General features: G+C 38.3%; 1 protein-coding gene across 1 annotated transcript in view; it reads left to right on the plus strand.

The window, feature by feature from the left end:
• The first annotated feature begins 365 nt into the window (after positions 1-365).
• Positions 366-19,499, plus strand: part of SEC24D (SEC24 homolog D, COPII coat complex component) — a 109,178-nt gene continuing 90,044 nt past the window's right edge. The window contains exons 1-3 of the mRNA XM_074273759.1: positions 366-510; positions 6,991-7,153; positions 12,095-12,224. Coding sequence (XP_074129860.1) covers positions 7,033-7,153; positions 12,095-12,224 — 251 coding nt within the window. The 5' untranslated portion in view covers positions 366-510; positions 6,991-7,032. The remainder of the gene's footprint in view (positions 511-6,990; positions 7,154-12,094; positions 12,225-19,499) is intronic.

Consider the following 19,499-nt stretch of genomic DNA (forward strand, 5'->3'; position numbering starts at 1 on the left):
AGAGGTGACGGATGCTCAGAGAACTTCAGGAAGGATGAGGGGGGAGGAGGAAAAGGAAGACGGGGTAACACTTGGAGGAGGAGAAGATGAGGAGGAGGGGAAAGGGGAAAAAAGGAGGAGCGAGAGGAGGAGAAGGAGAGGAGAATACGGGGGAGGAAGAGGGGAGGAGAAAAGGGGGGACAAGCTGAGGCCGAGAAAAAGAAAGAGAAGGCGGCCTGCGCCTGCAGCAGCCTTGAACCGCGTTAGCTTGCTCGCTGTGCTGCAGCGGCTCTGGGCCGCGGGCTCGAGCCTAGGCGCGCACACACGCCCTCCCTCCGCGGGGCCCCGCGTCGAGCACGCGCGCGCTCTCCTGCAGCCGCTGCCTCGGGCAGGGCAGGCTTTGACGTGGCACTCACAGCCCCGGCAAGCGAGCCGGCGGGCGGGCTAGTGGGCGGGGGTGTGCGCGGAGGAGCGCGCGGCGGCTGCAGCGGGCCAGGAGCACAGCCGAACCGAGCGGCCGCATCTAGCCAGGTAGGCATCCGCGGCGGGACCCCCACCCCACGCCCCTCCGCTTCCATGTGATACTGGCATCCCGGGCCCTTTGCCTGCTGCTCGACGTAGATCTGTAAGGCCCCCGCCTTTCTCCTAGCGCCTCGGTCCCGGTGTCCCGAGCCCCCAGAGGTGGCACGTACTTCCAAACACTCGGGGATCACCGGGTCCGCCCCTTCCTGTTGCCGATGGAGAAACTGAGGCCCGGAGAGGTGCCCAAGGTCGAGCAGTCAGAGATGGGATTCGAATCCACATCCTCTTTCTATGACACCCGTGGGCTTCCTCTCCTCCCCCCCCCCCAGCTTTTCCTTGGAATATGAGACTGTTTGAGTCATTGTCAAAATCGGGGGTTGTGATTTTAATGCTTTGAGATCCGAAGCGGTTGCGTGATTTTCAGGGTCCAAGGGGTACTGAGGAGCCTCCCTCCCGGGGGTCCCGAAGGACCTTGCGTCGGATGATTTCCTGTCGGGGATATCTCTCTCTATGTGTCTGTTTCCCGCTGAGTCAGGGTGCTCCGTGCTAACTCGCTGTTCGTCGTGTGTGTATGTGAGTGTGTGTATGTGTGTGTGTGTGTGTGTGTGTGTGTGTGTGTGTGTGTGTGTGTGTGTATGTCATGGGCCGGGAAGTTTGACGTGGCAAACTGCGCTGGGCGAGAGAGGAAGCAAAGTTCCCCCACTTGCATTGGAGAGATCCCAGCCTCTTCCTGTGCACTTGCGGGAAGCATCCCGGGCTCCCGGTGACAACTTTAGTCGGCAGCAGCTGAAGCCGGCAGGTGGACTAGTGGATGGGCGAACAGGGGTGTGTCCTGACCAGCTCTGCTCAGAGGTGCCCTGTTGGATAGGCTTGACCAAAGCTCAAGCTGCCACGTCTCCCTGTCTGCTAAGCAGTGGGAGGAGGGAAGGTACTGTCCCCAACAAAGGACACTGCAAACAGGCCTTTGGTCTTTCCTCCCCTGGTCACGTTTGCTTCATGGGTGGAAGGGAAGGAAGTCGGCTTGTAATGCTCTTCTTGATCTCAGTGTTGGAGTGCAGAGTGATACTAGGGGAAACAAATGGGGGAGAGGGGGATTTAAAGCTCCAAATGTTAAGGATGATAGGAACCTCAACTATCTTCTTAGCAGAGGTCTGATTTCTAAGAATCTTCCCAAGAAAACCACAGCTGGTGCTCTGGGTGCACTGGCTTCTCCAGACAGAGGTCCTTATAAACCATCTTTGTGCCATGGATCTCTTGTGGCAGGCTGGGAGATACCTCTAGGCCCCTTCTCAGAATACAGGTTTTAAATGCAGAAAATGAAACTCAGTGGATTAAAAAGGCAACCAAAAGATAGTAAAAGTTGAGATGTCATTTTTTCCCACCTAAGTTCACGAGCATCCTTGGATCCCAAGATAAGAACACCTAATCAGGAGCCAGATAGCCTGATTTTAAATTCTAGGTTTGTTACTCTCTGAATTACCTTGGACAATCCTTTAACTTCTCTCGTAGTTCCCTTAGCTTGAAAATAAGAAAGAATGATAAAAGAAGATCCAAGTCTAAAAGAGCTTTAAATCTAAAGAAACACAATTAAATATGATGAATAGTGTTCCGGTATTATAGCTATGGGTCATGGCATTGGAGGAAGGAAAAGGTCATTAGAAGAAATCTGAGAATTTGAGAGCAGAAAGCTCTAAAAATCATCATTTATAGATGGGGAATCTGAGGCACACAAATGAAGTGAGCTTCATGAGTGATAGGCCAGAACTGTATACTTCATCTTCCACTTACCATGAAATAGGTTTCTTGTCAACATACAACTGGATCTTATTTTTGTGAAAACGAGAAAAGATTTTAGGATCACAGATTTAGAGCTAGAAGGAAAAATTGGCCCAAGCTTCTCATTTTACAGACATAGAAACTGAGGCTGCAAAAGGGGAAGTCAACCCAAAATCACACAAGTAGTAAATGGCAAAGCCAAGATTCACATCTTTCCACTGTGCCCCCATTTTCCCCCCAAAAAAATTGATGTCCAATTCTGAGAATACAAATGGGCCCCAAACAATAAATGGTTATTATGAAGTTTCACTTTTCCTCTATCTGGCCTTTTATAGCGTTTCAGGTAAATTGAACATCTTTTTATATATAAGGGAGAAATTAAAATTTTCCTGACAAATTCACAGCTGATCTTATAGATTTTAAGGTTGGCCAAGTATCTTTCTCAAAGCAGGCTGGGAAGGGTTTCAAAGAGATTGTGATATATACAACTAGTATTTGAAAGGCTCCACTGCCCCTCCACCCAGATCTGATTCCATGCTTACTAGACACTTTATCACTGCTGTCTCCTTTGCTTAGGATGACTGTGGGCAACTAAAGACTGATTATAATCTGCCCTCTAGTTTGTCTAAATTATGACCCATAACATTGATTCAACATTAATATGGAAGGATGGGAAGAGCTTCCAGCTGATCTGGGTTTGAAGTCCCAGCTTTTACTTATATTCTTTAGTCATTTCAGTCACATCTCACCTTTCATAACCCTATTTGGGATTTTCATGGCAAAGATACCATAGTGATTTGCCATTTCTTTCTCCAGCTTGTGTTATAGATGAGGAAACTAAGGCAAACAGTGTTAAGTGGCTTGCCCAGGATGACAGAATTATAAGTGTCTGAGGCTGCATTTTAATTCAGATCTTCCTGACTCCAGGCTCAGCACTCTATCTATTGAACTACCTAGCTGTGTATCATTGAGCAAATGTTTTCAGTTTCTATATTGATAAGATGAGTGTTGGATTTGTTGATCACCAAGATCATTCCCAGTTCTGAATCCTGTCAACTTTGATACTTACAATCTTTCATTTCTTTTAATTTTAATTATGTGACTTACAGAATCACACATCTAGTTAAGTTCATCTAGTTGAATCTCATATTTACATAAAAATCCCAATTCCATATATATATATATATATATATATATATATACTAAATAGTCATTCAGACTTTCTTTGAGGACCTCCTAAAAGTAGGCATTCACTGTCTCCTGGGGCAGTCTCTTCTCCTTTGAAACTGTTGTAATTGTTAGAAAGTTTCTCCCTATCCCAGAACTTGACCCTCAATTTGCTTCTCAATTGTTTTAGTTCTGCCTTTTGGGACCAAGTAGACCTAATCTAATCCCTCTTGCATATGACAATCCTCCAAATATTAGATTTCACCAACTATCCTTTTAATAATGCAGCTATCAAAATCAAACTATGAACTACCATTTACAGACTCTATTCTCTTTCTTTTTAAAATATCAAGTTAATATTTAGTCTTCTCTGGTTGGGTAAAAACTATCATGTCCCACAGAGTTCTCTTTTCAAATTAAAATGTTCTTATTTCATTTAAAAGTTCTTCATTTGGTGTGATGCTTTTCAGTTTATGGATAGCTTTCCTAAAATGTGGTGCCCAGAGCTAAATACAATATTGTAGGTGTTGTCTGATCAGGACAGACAGTGCTATTTCTTTACTCTTGGACCCCTTTAAGACCCCTCAGATTGTGTTATCTTTTTTTGACTTCTGTATCACACTGTTGACTCATGTAGAATTAGAAATCCACCAAAGGCCCTGAACCTATGTCAAATGACCTACTGTCTAGCCATGTACCCCACATCTTGTACATGCAAAAGTTTGTTGTTGGGTTTTTTTTGCACCGAAGGGTAATAAATCTTTATATTATCTCTATTCATTTTCATCTTATTTGATTCAGGTAAATGTGCTAACCTATCAGAATCTTTTTGAACTCTTCTTCTGTCATTCAGTGTGTCAGCTATCCCCCTAATAATGTGTTTTTTGACAATTAGATGAATATACCATATAGACCTTTATCAAGGTCTTCATCCCTGTTCTTGATCAAACATATTAAGCAGTATAGGGTCTAGTACACATCCTGAGGAATTTCAATGGAAGCTTCCTTCTGAATCAACATAAGTAAGGCCCATTAACAATTATTTTTTAGCTAGTCAACCAGTTGATATTGAGCCACTAATGATTCTTTTTGAATTATCTGACCAGGTTATAACTTATTAGACTGGAGTGGCAGTCTGTATCACTCCACATTGTCCCCAGGAATAGCCCAGAGAATCTTTATCAAATGCCTGCTAAAATTCAGAGACTCTGTTTCTTCATGATGCTGCTGATTTGCTAGGCTAAAGAAGCTAAAGAAGAAGTAAGATTAGTCTGTCATACCTATTCTTGAAGCTGTGATGACTCTGTTCTCATCACTTCCTTCACCAAAGAAATCCCTTTAACAGTGCCCTCTGTGTTTGCCAGGAATTAAACTGTGACCTACCATTTATTGACACTATTATTTTTCCTTTTAAAAATTTGGGAACTGTGTTGCTCTTGAAGGGGGTGGGAGTGGGGGAAGCTGATGTTGATAATTATCTGGTTCTTCATGATCTTTTAGAGATTTTTTGAAAGTTCCTAGTGAGCACCTATTTGAACTTGTTTCTTTAGGTTCATCAAGGGAAGCCAGATGCCCAGGAATGAGCTCTCTACTTATCTTAGTTTTCAATCCCTATTAGTCATTTTTATTCTATCCTTTCTAGTTCAAAGATCATTCTTGTTGGCAGAAAAAAATAATTAGTACATGAGGTGAATGGTTCTGCCCTTTCTTTGACATCTATTTCTACTATCCCATTCACCATGAGCATTGGTCCTATCTCTTCTGGGAACTTCCTCATTCCCTCATTATAGCTTAACAATCCCCACCCTTTTTGTTGTTCAGAATCTCTTCTCTAGCCTCAGCTTTTTCCAAACTCTCTGGCATTCTACTCACAAGCCTCTGCCACACTTCTTTGTTCATCTTCAGTTACCTGCCCTTGTTTATCTCTCCTATACGTCTTTTAAAATTATAAGCTAATAATAAAAATAATAGCTAATATTTATGCACTCACTATGTGCCAAATATATTATTTGATTTGATTCTTACAACAACCCTGGGGAGTAGATGCTATTATTATTATTATCCCTCTTTTACATATGGGAAACCAAAGCAAACAGAGGGTAAGTGACATATCTAGGGTCACACAGCTAATGTATGAGTGCAAATTTGAACTCAGGTCCTCCTGTCTCAAGTCTCAGCATTCTACCCAGTGTGTCATGTAGTAGCCTCTAATAAGTTGCCTAATAGTTCCTTCCTTTGAACAATTCCTATTTTTCATCTTCCTTGTGTGTCTTCAGAATTCTGTTCTAGTTTCCATCTCTCCTGGACTGACTTCTTCTATAGAATTTTAATCCACTGAATCCTGCCTGTCCTTCCTCTAAACTCTCTGAATTCTGTTTTCCTTGTATCTAGGGTGCAAGTGAGACTCTGCCTGATTTCTTTTTTCTTCATCATCATAAATTCTAAGATGGAGTATTACTTCTCCATGCTTATCTCTGCCTCTCAGACTCCTCAGCTTTTCTCAAAATGCAGCTTAAACACCATCTTCTTCATAAGGTTTTTTTGATAGTTCTTCCTACTACTAGGGTTTCCCCCCATCTCTCAGATTATCTTGTAATCATTTATACATATTCATGTGTTGTATGTTACATGTTGTCTCCTCCATTAAAAGGTAAGCTCCCTGAAACTAGGAACTGTTTTTACTTTCCTTTGAATCCCTAGTGCTTAGTGCTGTTCCTGGCTTATGACAAGCATCTAAACTAGTCCCTGGTGCTTTTGAGCTTGGCATTTTTAATAAACTCCTTTTTAATTTTCTTAAAAGAAAAGAATGAGATCCTCATAGATGCATGCCCAGGTTAGCCTCAGGGTGATGACTTTTCTGGCACATAATTTTCAAAGCTCAAGTCACAATCTACATCAGGGGAGGCTATTTCCACAGTAATGAAAGCCTGGATCTTAAGTCATTTCTATCATTCCTCATATTCCCCCCCCCCCATCTTGTTATCATTCAATCCTATATAACTCTTCTTAATACTATATGTGGTTTTCTGGCAAAGATAGTGGAGTGGTTTGTGATTTCCTTCTCCACTACAAAAAGACAAACACCGTTTAAATGGCTTGCTCAGCTACAGCCCAGCATTCTGTCCACTAAACCATCTAAATGCATTGAAAACATATTTGTTGTCTAGTAAGTAATTAAATCTAAGTCAGCTGCTTAGAAGGAAACTGTGCTAATCACTACTAGTGCTTCCTATACCATTCCTACTACATTGTAAGCTCCATAATGGAAGAGTCTTTAAACTTTGCATCTTTCAGGCACCCAAAGAATACTCAATAAACTGCAGGAACTTAATAAGTATTTGTTGTTTAGTAGTCATTTAACCTTTTTGCTCTACAGCAGCTATAATGAAATGAATGGTGCTTAATGATAAATGGATGTAATAATTGTCCCCCATGGCAAATCCCCAGATTGCCCCAGAGTCCTTAGAACATCTGCAAAATGTCCATTTCCTTTAGGAGCACAATAACTCAGCCCTTGCGTCTGACCTTATCTTTTCCCTGTTTCAGCCTTAGAAGAAATCTATAATCTGGAATGAGATAACTTTCATCATGAGCCAACAAGGTTATGTTGCTACCCCTCCATACTCTCAACCACAGCCTGGAATAGGGGCACTTTCCCCACCTCTTCGTGGACACTATGGTGACCCATCACACTCAGCCCCTCCATCAGGTAACATGGATGATGTTAGTTCATTAAAAAAAAAAAAGTAGTGATTTTGAAAAGGATTTGGAGAGTTTAGTCATCTGCAAGCTTAATGAGAATCAATAGTGTTATATGGTAGTCAAGAAATCAAATGCACTTTTAGGCTTCAGCAAGAAAGAGACCTATTTCCAGGGACTCTGGAGGGAAAAATTCTGCTCTGCTCTGTTCAGATGCCATCTGAATGAAAAACATTTCTTAACCTCTATGTGCTAAGTGAGAGGCAACATAGTCTAGTGAATAGAGTCAGCCTCAGAGCCCGAAAAACCTTGGACCAATTCTGGGTCCTGATGTGTGCTGAAAGAGTGACCCTGGATAAATCACTTCAGGATCCTAGACAGCTCCTGAAGAATATAGATGGCAGCAAAAGTATGGCTGTATGTTGGTAGGTGGAGTTTCTTCATCTAAAAGTTCCCTCATATCAGTGAATTCACAGATCCCACCTTTTCCTGTCCTCCTAGGCGCTGAGCAATAGGGGAGATTGTGTTCAGTTTTGTGTACTACATTTTTTAAAAGATCTTGATGGGCTGGAAAGTTTTTAGTGCAGTACCCTTTAAGGTCATAAGATCCACAATTAAGGGCAGCTGGAAGGGATTCAGTAGCTTAGCTAGCCCAGTTCCCATACTTGACAAAAATATAAAGTAACTTAAAATAAGTAATCCAATAAATCAAATAAAAATTTATTCAGCATTTAGTATATACCAGACATTGTCTTAAGTGCCATTAATTAATAAATTCAGAGTCATTTGTTATTATACATTTATGTAATATATAGTTATTATATGTAACATTCTGTTATACAATTATATAATAATATATTTTATGTATATATTATATATTTTGTAGTATATCATTATTATAGAGTCACATAATTACATAATTGTGTTGTTCAGTCATTCAGTCATGTTTGATATTCCTGTGAAATTGTACTTTCATGGAGTTTCCTTAGAAAAGATAACATTAATGTTAAATGACTTGCCCAGCATCACACAGCTAGTTAATGTCTGAGGTCGTATTTGAACTCAGGAATTCCTGAGTCCAGGCCTAGTGTTCTGTCCACTGAGCCAGGTAGCTGCCTTCTTAATTATATAGTAAAACTATATATAATTTGTGTATAATATAATAATATATTACACAATCATATAATGTGTTTTTAATTATATAATCATGACAATAATAATTGTATATAACTATGTAGTTATATGTTACATAATATAACTTCATAATTAATGATTAATAAATTTATTAATAAGTCTGTGATTGATTAATGAATTCATTTATTAATAAAAAGAAAGACAATCCCAGTCATTAAGAATTTACAACCAAAATTCAGGAAGTGGGAGGAGAGGATGAGGTCATTGAAGCAACAAAGATGGAATTTGATCTCGAGCCCCTTGAATTCAAATTCTCTTAGGTTCCTACTTCAATAATTCAGACTTCTGCCATAAGAGGATAGAACAAATGAGGAAGGTATCTAGCTAGCCTAGAGGAGCCCAGATTTCCAAGGTAACAGACTCACTTCTCTCTGCAAATATTTGAAGGGAAGAGGGATTAGACATGTTCTGTTTGTCCTTAGATAAACCAGGATCATACACTTAGACCTGGAAAAGACCTCAAGAATCATATAGTCCAATTCCTTCATTTTACAGAAAAGGAAACTGAGGCTGAGATTTCCAAGAATATTTCCTACCCACTGCCAGGTCAGATGTGGCAGAAAGAAATTCAAGCCCACATCTTCTGACTCTCCATGTAACAGCTTTTCCTCAGGATTGTATTGCTGAGAGAGGTGAAGAGTAAGGAGGCAGTAGTCTGTTTGTACACAGTACTAATCATGAAGCATGTAGGGTTTGCTTAGTCTGGGCCAAGGGGTAAGAGAGGGAGAAAATATGAAAAAAATTCTGGAATGAGTAGACTGATGCCAGATTGGAAAGGGTTTTAAATGCCAAATAGAAGAATTGTATTTTAATCTATAGGCATGAGGGAGCTACTGAAGTTTATGGAATAAAGAGGTAGCAACTTTGGGAAGATTTGGCTCCTGACTCCAAAGAGGTGCTATTATGGACTTATTTATCATCACACTAAACTCCAGATCTGCTGGAATATTACTGGGTACACTAAGAAGCAGTGGGACATAATGACAGGGAAAAAAACTAGGGTCAAGCACCAACTTTGACACATACTGTGATTTGATCTAGATAAATCATTCTGGACAAAATTAGTTGCAAAATACATACCAGTGAAAAATGGGTTTCTTCCGTAGTCTTTTCCCTATGCCCACAAAACTATAATTCCAAGCCTGGGACAGCGAGATGGCCTGGAAAATAGAACACCAGCTCTGGAGTCAGGAGGACCTGAGTTCAAATTTGACCTTAGATATGTAACACTTACTAGTTGGGTGATGACAAGTCAACCCCAATTGTTTCCCCCCCAAAATAAATAAAAACAAACAAAATTTTAAATATAATTTCAAGCTTTAAAAAAAATCCACAAAGGTTTCTTGGAGAAGTGAATTCTATTCTCCAGCATCTCTGCATTTTTTTTTTTACCTGTTTTGTTGTTTTTATTATTGTTGTTTTAAAATTATCTGCCCCCATCAGAATGTGAATTCCTTGAGAGTGGGGATTGTGTTCTTGCCTTCCTTTCTTTAGCCAACTATTAGCACAAGCCCTTGCTCACAGGAAGCCCTTGATAAATACTTGTTGACTGACTAATTTTTGAATGGAATGGCTGGGCAAGAGTGGGGACACAAGTGAGACCCAAAGCTGTCTTACAGTCCATCATGGACTCCTTTCCAGGTTCTAGGTCTTAGAACTTTTGTTTTATGCTCATGTCTTTAAAGTTATATTCATCTCTATCATGAATATTTCAATGGCTACTTCCATAGAGTCTAATCTACTTCTTATATAATGTTATATATATATATATATATATATGTGTGTGTGTTTATGTATGACATATACATATGCATATGTATGCATTCATGTATGTATAGCAAATTATGTGTATATATACATGTACATATGAGTAAGATATACATATCTTACTCTAGTATGCATATATATATATATATATATATATATGTATATATATAGACAGTTAGGTAGTACAATAACCTGAGGGCCAGACCTGAAGTCAGAATGAGTCATCTTCCTGAGTTCAAATCTGATACTCACTAGCTGTGTGACCCTGGGTAACTCCTTTAGCCCTGTTTTTCTCAGTTTTCTCATGTGTAAAATGAGCTGGGGAAGGAAATGACTGACCATTCCAGAGTTTTTGCCAAGAAAACCCCAAATGGGGGCAAAGATGACTGACTGAATGTCTGTCATGACTGAAATGATTCAATTACAACTACATATATGTTTACATTTATTGTATGGTATACGGTTTTTAGGTATGTAATAAGAATATATTCTTCATCACTTTCTTAAGTCTTGACAATTGAAAAAACAATAAATCCAAATGAAAATCTCCTCTTTCCTTTTAAAATATACCTAAAGTTAGAGAAGCCACCCCAAATGTTGACAGGAACTATTTGTGTCTGACTAGGGCAGAGCCTTCTGGGCTCATGTTGGTCTGATCAGCCAAGTTATGTGCACTGTAACTTGATTCTAACATAGTCATTTTGGTTCTCTTCAAGAACAAGGACTACACTAACCAACCATACATATTCTAATATATATGTGTATATGTACACATGTAAACATATGTGTGCATATATGTACTTTTCAATTCAATAAACATTTGCTAAGTGACTTATGGGTGACTTATGTGGTGAACACCAAATTAGGTAATCAAAATCTAGTAAGGAGATACCTCCCAATAGATATCGTGTGCTTCAGTGTAATGAACCCCAAACTCAGGTCCCTAGGGTGCTGAGTTTGGTCTTAACTCCTGAATTTGGATCTAAGCTCTGTCTCTTACTAGTTTGGTGATGATGAGCAAATGTTTTAACCTCCCTGGGTCTGTTACCTCATCTGTAAAAGTAAGGTCAATCGCAGAGTAGACAACTTCTAAGATTGCTTCCAGCACCAGAGTTGAGACCCTGTATCTGTGATACAGGAAAGATCATAAGACATACAAATGAAATGCTATGACAAGACTGAGAAGAGAATGGTTATTTGTGGGTAATCAGGTAAGCTTCTTGGAAGAAGTAGCTTTCTATCTGGGGCATAGAAATTTCAAGTGGAGATGAGGGCAAAAAAACAAGGGAAATATTGTGTAGACAAAGTACAGATGAAGCAGTGTGGGATGCAGAACAGGTAAATTTTATTCCATTCAGCAAATAATTATTAGGCTCTAGCAGTGGGGTTTCAAGACCAAATGGACCAACAATTTTTCCCCCTAGTCACAGTGGTAAGAAACTGAGCTGGGATTCAAACCCAAGTCCTTATACTACAAATTCAGGACATTCTTCTTTTTCTCTTGATAAATTTAGTCCAGTTTGATGGATGAATGGAAGGAAGGAAGGAAGGAGAGACAGAGGGAGGGAGGAAACCAGGGAAGGAGGAGAAAAGAGCTCATTTTATGCAAAACACAAAGTTTGGCTGACATGCATTTCAGGTGGATGGAGAATATTCTAGTTATTTTCCATTCTCTTTATTTTATTTTTAGTTTTTTTCATCCAATTTCAGTATTAGTCACTGAGGCAGGGCTCACTCAACCAGGACTGGAGCCCAGAATTTCAGCACAGAGTGAGAAGATTATGCGATTCCAAGCTGGAAAGGACATTAACTACTTCATGAGTCAACTCTTTTTACTTCAGGATGAGGATATTGTTCCATAGATTATTACCCACTTTTTCTTCCTTTATCAGTCCATGTTATTGGCTTAAGGATTTTATATCACCTGCCATAATCCATTAATAGCATATAAACCTACATTTATTTACCTGTACTCTTTGTTGCATTACAGGTATAATGAAGCCAGCTGGGCCTTTGGGACCAACTGCTCCTATTGGGGTATTACCTCCTGGACCCCCCAATCCTGGGGCCCATCAATTCGGCCAGAATGGTCCTAATATCTCAGGGTATACCCAGCAGAGGTGAGTTACTCAGACTCAATTTCTTCATGATATTTCTTGATCAGAAAGTTGTTTCTAAATAATTTGAGTGTTTATGGGATGTGCTGGCCAGCTCTTCAGGGCTGGGGAGGGGGAGGTATGCTCAACACAATTTTAAGGTTTTTTTTTGCTTTTTCTGAGGCAGTTGGGGTTAAGTGACTTTCCCAGGGTCACACAGCTAGGAAGTCTTAAGTGTCTGAGGTCAGATTTGAACTCAGGTCCTCCTGACTTCAAGGCTGGTGCTCTATCCACTGCGTCACCTAGCCACCCCTCACAATTTTAAGTTTAATCTTCTTTATTGATATTTCTTCATCACTTTCTTAAGTCTTGACTATTGAAAAAACAATCCAAATGAAAGTCTCCTCTTTCCTTTTAAAATGTGCCTAAAGCATTTGGTCCGATTCCCTTATTTGCTGCTATTATTCACTCTGTTGTATGGCACTTATCTGTATAACCACAGTATCCCTCCAATAGAAATAAGCTCACTGAAGGCAGGGGCTGGGGCATTTTTTAGTTACGAATCCCTAGTTATAGCCCAGTCCTTTGTCCATATGGATCTGTAGGATCATCTATATTGGTTCTCCTTCCAATGGAGAATACCACAATATTTCCTTGCCCCCTCCTCCTGGGTGACTCTTCCTCTTGTCCTTAGCAGATAGTCCTCCCTATGTGTTGGGGATCTTTCTCTGATTCCCTTGATGTTGCAAGGGTAGAGTACCTTGGCTCTCTCTTGATCTTCCCTCGGGCTTTCGAAATAACTGGCCCTCTTGTCTTTCCTGTGGGACATCTCTCTGATGATATCCCTTATGCTGAGTTTTCTGCACAACTCTCGGCTTGTAATGTGCTAAAGCCTGCTAATTCCAATGAATAGGCCTTACATAGAGTATAATAAATAAATGAATAGATGGATAGATGAATTGGTGAATGAAAATAGCTAGTAGCTAACATTTATATAGTGCTTACCATGTTCCAAACTGCTTTATATTTGATTCTCAAATACCTCAGGGAGGTAGGGACTATTATTATTTATCTCCACTTCACAGATGAGGAAACTGAGGCAGAGAAAAGTTAAATGACCTCAAAATGAAAAGGCATTTATTTATTAAGCATGGACTTTGAGCCAAGCATTGTACTAAGTTCTGAAGACAAGATATATAAGCAAAGACAGTCCTTGACCTCAAGGCAGACATTGACTATGTCACAGATCTGACAGCTGAAAAGGACCTTAAGTGATTATTTGATCTAATCCTCTAATTTTCTAGAGCACTGCATCTGGGAAGTCAGGAAGATCTGAGTTTGAATCTTGATTCAAATATTTGAATAGCCCTCTTACCTTAGGCAAAGTACTCAGTCTCTCAGCTTATCATTATTATTATTACATTCTAAAACTAAAATCAGCAAGGAAAAGGGAACAGAAGCTAATACAGTAGATGGAATGTTATTGGAGTCAAATCCCAGGCTTACTCCCTAACTAGTGGTTATGGGTATCGTGAATAAGTCATTTAACTTCTCTGTGTCTCAATTTCTCTCTCTGTAAAATGAAGAGTTAATATTTATGACCTTTGAGTATACTTCTACTTCTTGTCTAAAGTCACACCTATGGTAAATGGCAGAGCTGAGGTTTGGATTCACTCAGATCCTCTTATGTCACATTCAAGGGTGGTTCCATGATGAAATTATTTTCTTTCCCTTGGCAAGTGAGCATTCATGATTCATAAATCTTTGTTGGATGGGATTCAATGGACTTGAGGCCCTGAAAGCAAAGTCATAACAACTCAGGGAGGAAGTCACCCAGGAAGGAGTGATTAGCCCGCTGAGAGGTCAAAGAGAGAGCTGGGGAAAAAAAAAAAAAAAAAAAAGGTCATGGGATTGTGCAATAGAGATCATTAGGTACCTTTTCCCATTGAGTGAGGGGGCTAAAAGCCAGGTATCAGGGGTTGAGACATGAGTGGGAAGTAAAGTAATGGAGATAACCAATGGAAATTGGGGGGGGGGGCCACATAGCCGGACAGAGAAAGAATAATTGAGGATGATGACTCAAGAAAATGGAAGGAAAGAGGGAGGGTTTTTTTGTTTTTGTTTTTGTTTTTGTTTTTGTTTTTCAAAAAGGACGAGTCATGGGCATATTTAATGGCATCCAGTGACACAGATCTGGTTATCCAGCCCTAGTATTTCTCCTAAGCTCCACACTTGTATCACCAGTTGCCTGCTGTACATTTCAAAGTGGACATCCCAGAGATATCTCAAACTCAAACTCCAAAACTCACACCAAATCTGTCTGAACTTTTTTATTTCTGTCAAGAGTCCCACCATCCCTCAAGTTACACCAGTTTGTAGCTTCAGTGACTTCTGCTTTTGGATTTAATTAGAACTTTCTATCATACCCTCTTAGGGTACCTTCAGTCCTTTATTTCCAACCTCCTTTTATGTACTGTTTTCTCCCAATTTGAGAACAGGGACTTTTTCTGTTTTTCATTGTAAATATATCTAGCACAGCACCTGATACATAGTAGGCACTTAATCAATGTTTATTGACTTCCTGACTGACTGTTAGGTGGCCACTATGTAACAGAGTGGATTGAGCATTACACTTAAGAATCAGGAAGACTTGAATTTAAATGTAATTTCAGACTTACTAGCTGTGTTCATCTCTGGTAAACTGTATTAGGCTTGGTTCAGTATTTTAACCATTTGAAGATGTTTTTGACTCTTCAAATGTCTCCTAGCTTCCTGCCATTTATAAAGTCAATAGAGTCCTTCTAGGCCATTTCTATCACCTGGATAAATTATATTAGCATAATCCTCTGTATCTGTCATTCTTATAACTATGTTTTAAAAAAATGAAGTTAGTCTAGTACAGGGCTAGGGAATCTTTTTTCTGCCAAAGGCCACTAGGATAGTTATAATATTATTTGTAGGCCTTAGAAAGTGATCAACTTATAAAACTCAAGCAGTGGGGGGGGTTGTTGTACCCAGCTCTCAGGTCATCATTGCTTGCAGTTGCCTTGGCAAATGAAAGCCCATGGGCCGACATTCCCCATTCTTGGTCTTAAATTGGTTTTAAATTTTCCAAATTCTATTTTTTTTCTTTTGAATATTTTAATTACATTTATATACTTTGTTTTACCATTCTCTAATGAATCTCTTTTAGAAAGCCATTCCTCATAAATAATGTTTTCAAGAAAAAGAAATCAGCAAAACCCAAATCTAAAAATAAATATGCAATGTTTTACACCTCTGCTAAGGAGCTGGGAGAGGTGCCTCTTGGTACCTCTCTTTGGAGGCCAAGCTTGTTCTGTGTTATTTCCCAATATTCACTGGCCATTGTTTTGTGGTTCTTTCCATTTTCATTGTTGTCATCATTTACTTTGTTTTTTTAGATCTGCTTACTTCATTTTGCATCATTTAAGTCCATATTTCTCTATATATCATCTCACTTGTCATTTTATACAGCACAATAATATTCCATTGCATTTATGGACCTCAGTTTGTTTAAATTTCTCAATCAAGGAACATTGACTTTGTGTCCAGGTTTTTGCTACAAAAAAAGCAAAAACAAAACAAACAAATAACAACAACAACAACAACAAAAAACTCCCTGGCACAATCTGTTTTTAAAGCCATGCTAGCTTTTTGTTATTGTTTTCTTTTTCTAAAAGTTTACTCACCATCCCTTTGATAATAAATTCTATAGTTTATCCAAGAACGCAAGGTCACTGACCTAGATTATGCAGATTCCACTGTCTTCCTCTTCTTCAAAAATCAGGACAGCATTTACAATTTTAAGGGTTATATTATATCATGGATTCTCTACCATCTTTTTTTTTTTTTAAACTGAGGCAATTGGGGTTGTGACTTGCCCAGGGTCACATAGTCAGATTTGAACTCAGGTCCTCCTGACTTCAGGGTTAGTGCTCTATCCATTGCGGCACCTAGCTGCCCCTCTCTACCATCTTTCAAATGTCTCTGATTGACATGGCTCAGCAAACATACCTGCCAGCTCTGTCCATATCATGGGACTTTGTTAGTCTGGTCCTGGTTATTTGAATTCTTCTGATGCACCAAAGTGATCACTTACTCTTCATCTGTAGCCACTCTTTATTGACTATTTTGACCTTTCTTTCCAAAAATAGCCTTTACAGAGATAACAGAAGAATTGACTAATTCAGCCTGTTTTGTCATCTTTTATTGTTGCTCCATCTAAATCCCCCCCAATTCTTTCTGTTCTCTTCTTTCTTTGATCTTCTACTTTCATCCAGTATAATAATGTAACTTTTTCGTTTTCTTTAGCATGCCTTCCTAGCTTCAGATCCTTCTGATTGTTAGCACTTTTGTGGCTAACCATCCATTTCAACTAGCTTCTCAGATTTCTTGGCATAGATCTGTGTGTATATAACTGTTTCTGATCTTTTTCTTGATTTCTTTGCTCTCATTGTAATCTCTCCTTTCTCTCCTCTAACATTCTGGTAATTTGGGTTTACTTTACTAATTTTCCCCTTAGATTTCTTGTTATTTTCCTTTGTTGGTCTTCTAAACAAAAAACAGCACTTGCATTTCATTATTGTGTCCATTGATCTTCTATTTTCAGTTGTACAGATCTTGCTTATTTCTTTTTTCTTTCTTGGTAGTTTGTTACTTTGTTTTTGCTAAGTTGTTGGATTCAAGAGATAGAATAAAAACTCAATTCTTTTATTGTATCTTTCTCTTTTGCTAATATAACTATAAATTTCTGCCTAAGTCTTACTTTAGCTCTACCTCATATCGCTCATAAACTGTCAAAAGTTTGACAGATTGCTTTCTTTCTCTTTTGGCAACCATTTATTTAATATTAGAGGTAATTGTTCTCTGAATGTGTGATAAAATTTGCTTTTAAATTAATTTGGGAATGGGTTTTTTTTCTGTGGAAATTCATTTGTGTCTAGTTCAATTTTTCCTCTTTTTTTGGAGTTTAGGATGATAAAAGTTTTTTAGTCTTTATTCTTCTTAATTATGCATTTTCATTAAGATTTATTGACATTTACTTGAGCAAAGTAGGTTTCTGATAATTTCTTCTTTTATTAAAATATTCATTTTTCATTTTTAAAAAATTTTGGTAATTTGATTTTCTTCTTTCTTTTTTTTTAAACAAATTAATGGTTTGCCTTTTTAAGAAGCCCTCAATGTATTTGTTAATACAATGGTTTTTGTTTTTCAATTTTGTTTAACTCTTCTTTTCATCATTTTAATTTTTGTGTTTATTTGGAATTTTTAAATTGCATGCTTTTATGGAACCTTTTTTTTTTTTTTTAGTTCCCTCCCAGTTCATTGATCTTTGCTTTCTCTCTTTTATTGATGAAACTATTTAGAGGTATAATTATTCCCTTAAGAATCATTTTGGCTACAACACAAGAGTTTCGTTACATTATCTCATTGTTGCTTTCTTTGACAAAATTATTTATTTCTGTGAATCATTCTTTTGGATTGTATTATTCAGTCTCCATGTATGTCTTATTCCTTTCTTAAAATTCTTCATATTGATTATAATTTTGTTGAATTGTGGTCAGTAAAGTGTTTAAAACATTTTTATCAGGTTGTTGGTTTGTTGTTGTGATTTTGCTTTAACACAAGTTTAGTTTTTGTAAAATTGGATCCTATATGTTTTTCTTATTGACATTCAGCAATCACCAGTCTTAATATTTGTAACTCTTCTAACATTTGATCCAGGTATTTAATTCCTTTCTTGTTTATCTTTTTGTTAGATTTGCCTAGGTTTTAACAGAGTATATGGAATTTCCCAATGACTATTGTTTTACTATCTACTTTTCCTACTTCAACTAGCTTTTCTTTGAAGTACTTAGTGCTTCCTTAAAGTGTGCTATTCAACATTTTTATAATTAATAGTAATAGTGCTTCATTATCTGTGGTGCCCTCAAGCATAATGTTGTTCCCTTGCTTATCTCATTTAATCATGGGCATTTTTATTGTTATTTTGCCTGAGATCATTATTTTTATCCCAGCTCTTTGAGATTGACCCAAGATATAATAGATTCTGTTCTAACGAATTATCCTTTTAATTCTGTATGAATCATTTTGTTTCAAGTATGTTTCTTGTAAATAGCCTATGGTTGATTTCTTCTTTCTAATCTGTATTGGTGCACTCTCCTGTTTTATACAAGAATCTACTCCAACCAAATTCATGGTTATTATGTTTAGGCAATTTTTTTTCTTCCATTACATCCTAGCATTTTCTCTCTAGGGTCCTTCCCATTCTTCCTGAATTAAAAGTGGGGGCGGAAGTGAGGAAGGAAAGGGAATAGGATCAACTATATAATCTATAATTATAGTTGTCTGGTCCTCCTCCTCTGCTCTCTTCTCTTGAGGGCAGTGAGGTGGCAGCTAGTAGAGAGAGTGCTTGATCTTAGAATCAGGAAGACTTGTATTCAAATCTGGGCAAGTCATAAGTCATTCAGTCTCAGTTTCTTCATCTGTAGAAGAAAAATAATATCTATTTAATATGGTTGTTATGAGGATGAAATTATATCATTTGCAAACATCACAAATTTGTAAACCTTAAAGCTTTATATCAATGCTATTAATATTCTTTTTCTGTCCTATGTAGTCAGCCTTCCCTAGGTGAATTTTCTTTTACTTGTCAGTCAACTAGTATTTATTAAGTGCCAGACACTGTGCTAAGTGCTAGGGATACAAAGAAAAGTAAATGATTGTCTCTGCCCACCCCCCAAAATGTTCACAATCTAATGTCTGATGGGGGAAATGACATGCAAACAACTAGATACAAACAGGATATAGATATACATGAGTTGGAGGCAGTAAGATTAAGAAAGTTTTCTGTAGAAGATGGGACTTTAGCTGAGGCTTGAACAAACTCAAGAGCACTGAAATAGAGATGAGGAGAGAGAGAATTCCAGTCATGGGGAACAACCAGTGAAAACATTCAGAGTTGGGAGATAGAGGAACAATGAGGCCAGAATCATTAGATCACAGAGTACTTGAATGGGGATGAGATGAGAAGAGTGGAACATGCAAGAAATTGAAAAAGGATGGAGAGGAACTAAGTTAGGAGGCCTTTGAACACCAAACAGAAGTTGTAAATCTGATGCTGGAGCCAATAAGGAGCCACTAAAATATATTGACAATGATTAAATATACTTTAGGGAGATCAGTTTGATATGTTAAGTAAAAGAAAGACTAGAGTGGAAAGGAAGAAAAGGAATAAAGGTATATATATATATGTGTGTGTGTGTGTGTGTGTGTGTG

The sequence above is a fragment of the Sminthopsis crassicaudata genome, chromosome 6, assembly GCF_048593235.1.
Source record: "Sminthopsis crassicaudata isolate SCR6 chromosome 6, ASM4859323v1, whole genome shotgun sequence".
In the NCBI taxonomy this organism is placed as follows: domain Eukaryota; kingdom Metazoa; phylum Chordata; class Mammalia; order Dasyuromorphia; family Dasyuridae; genus Sminthopsis; species Sminthopsis crassicaudata.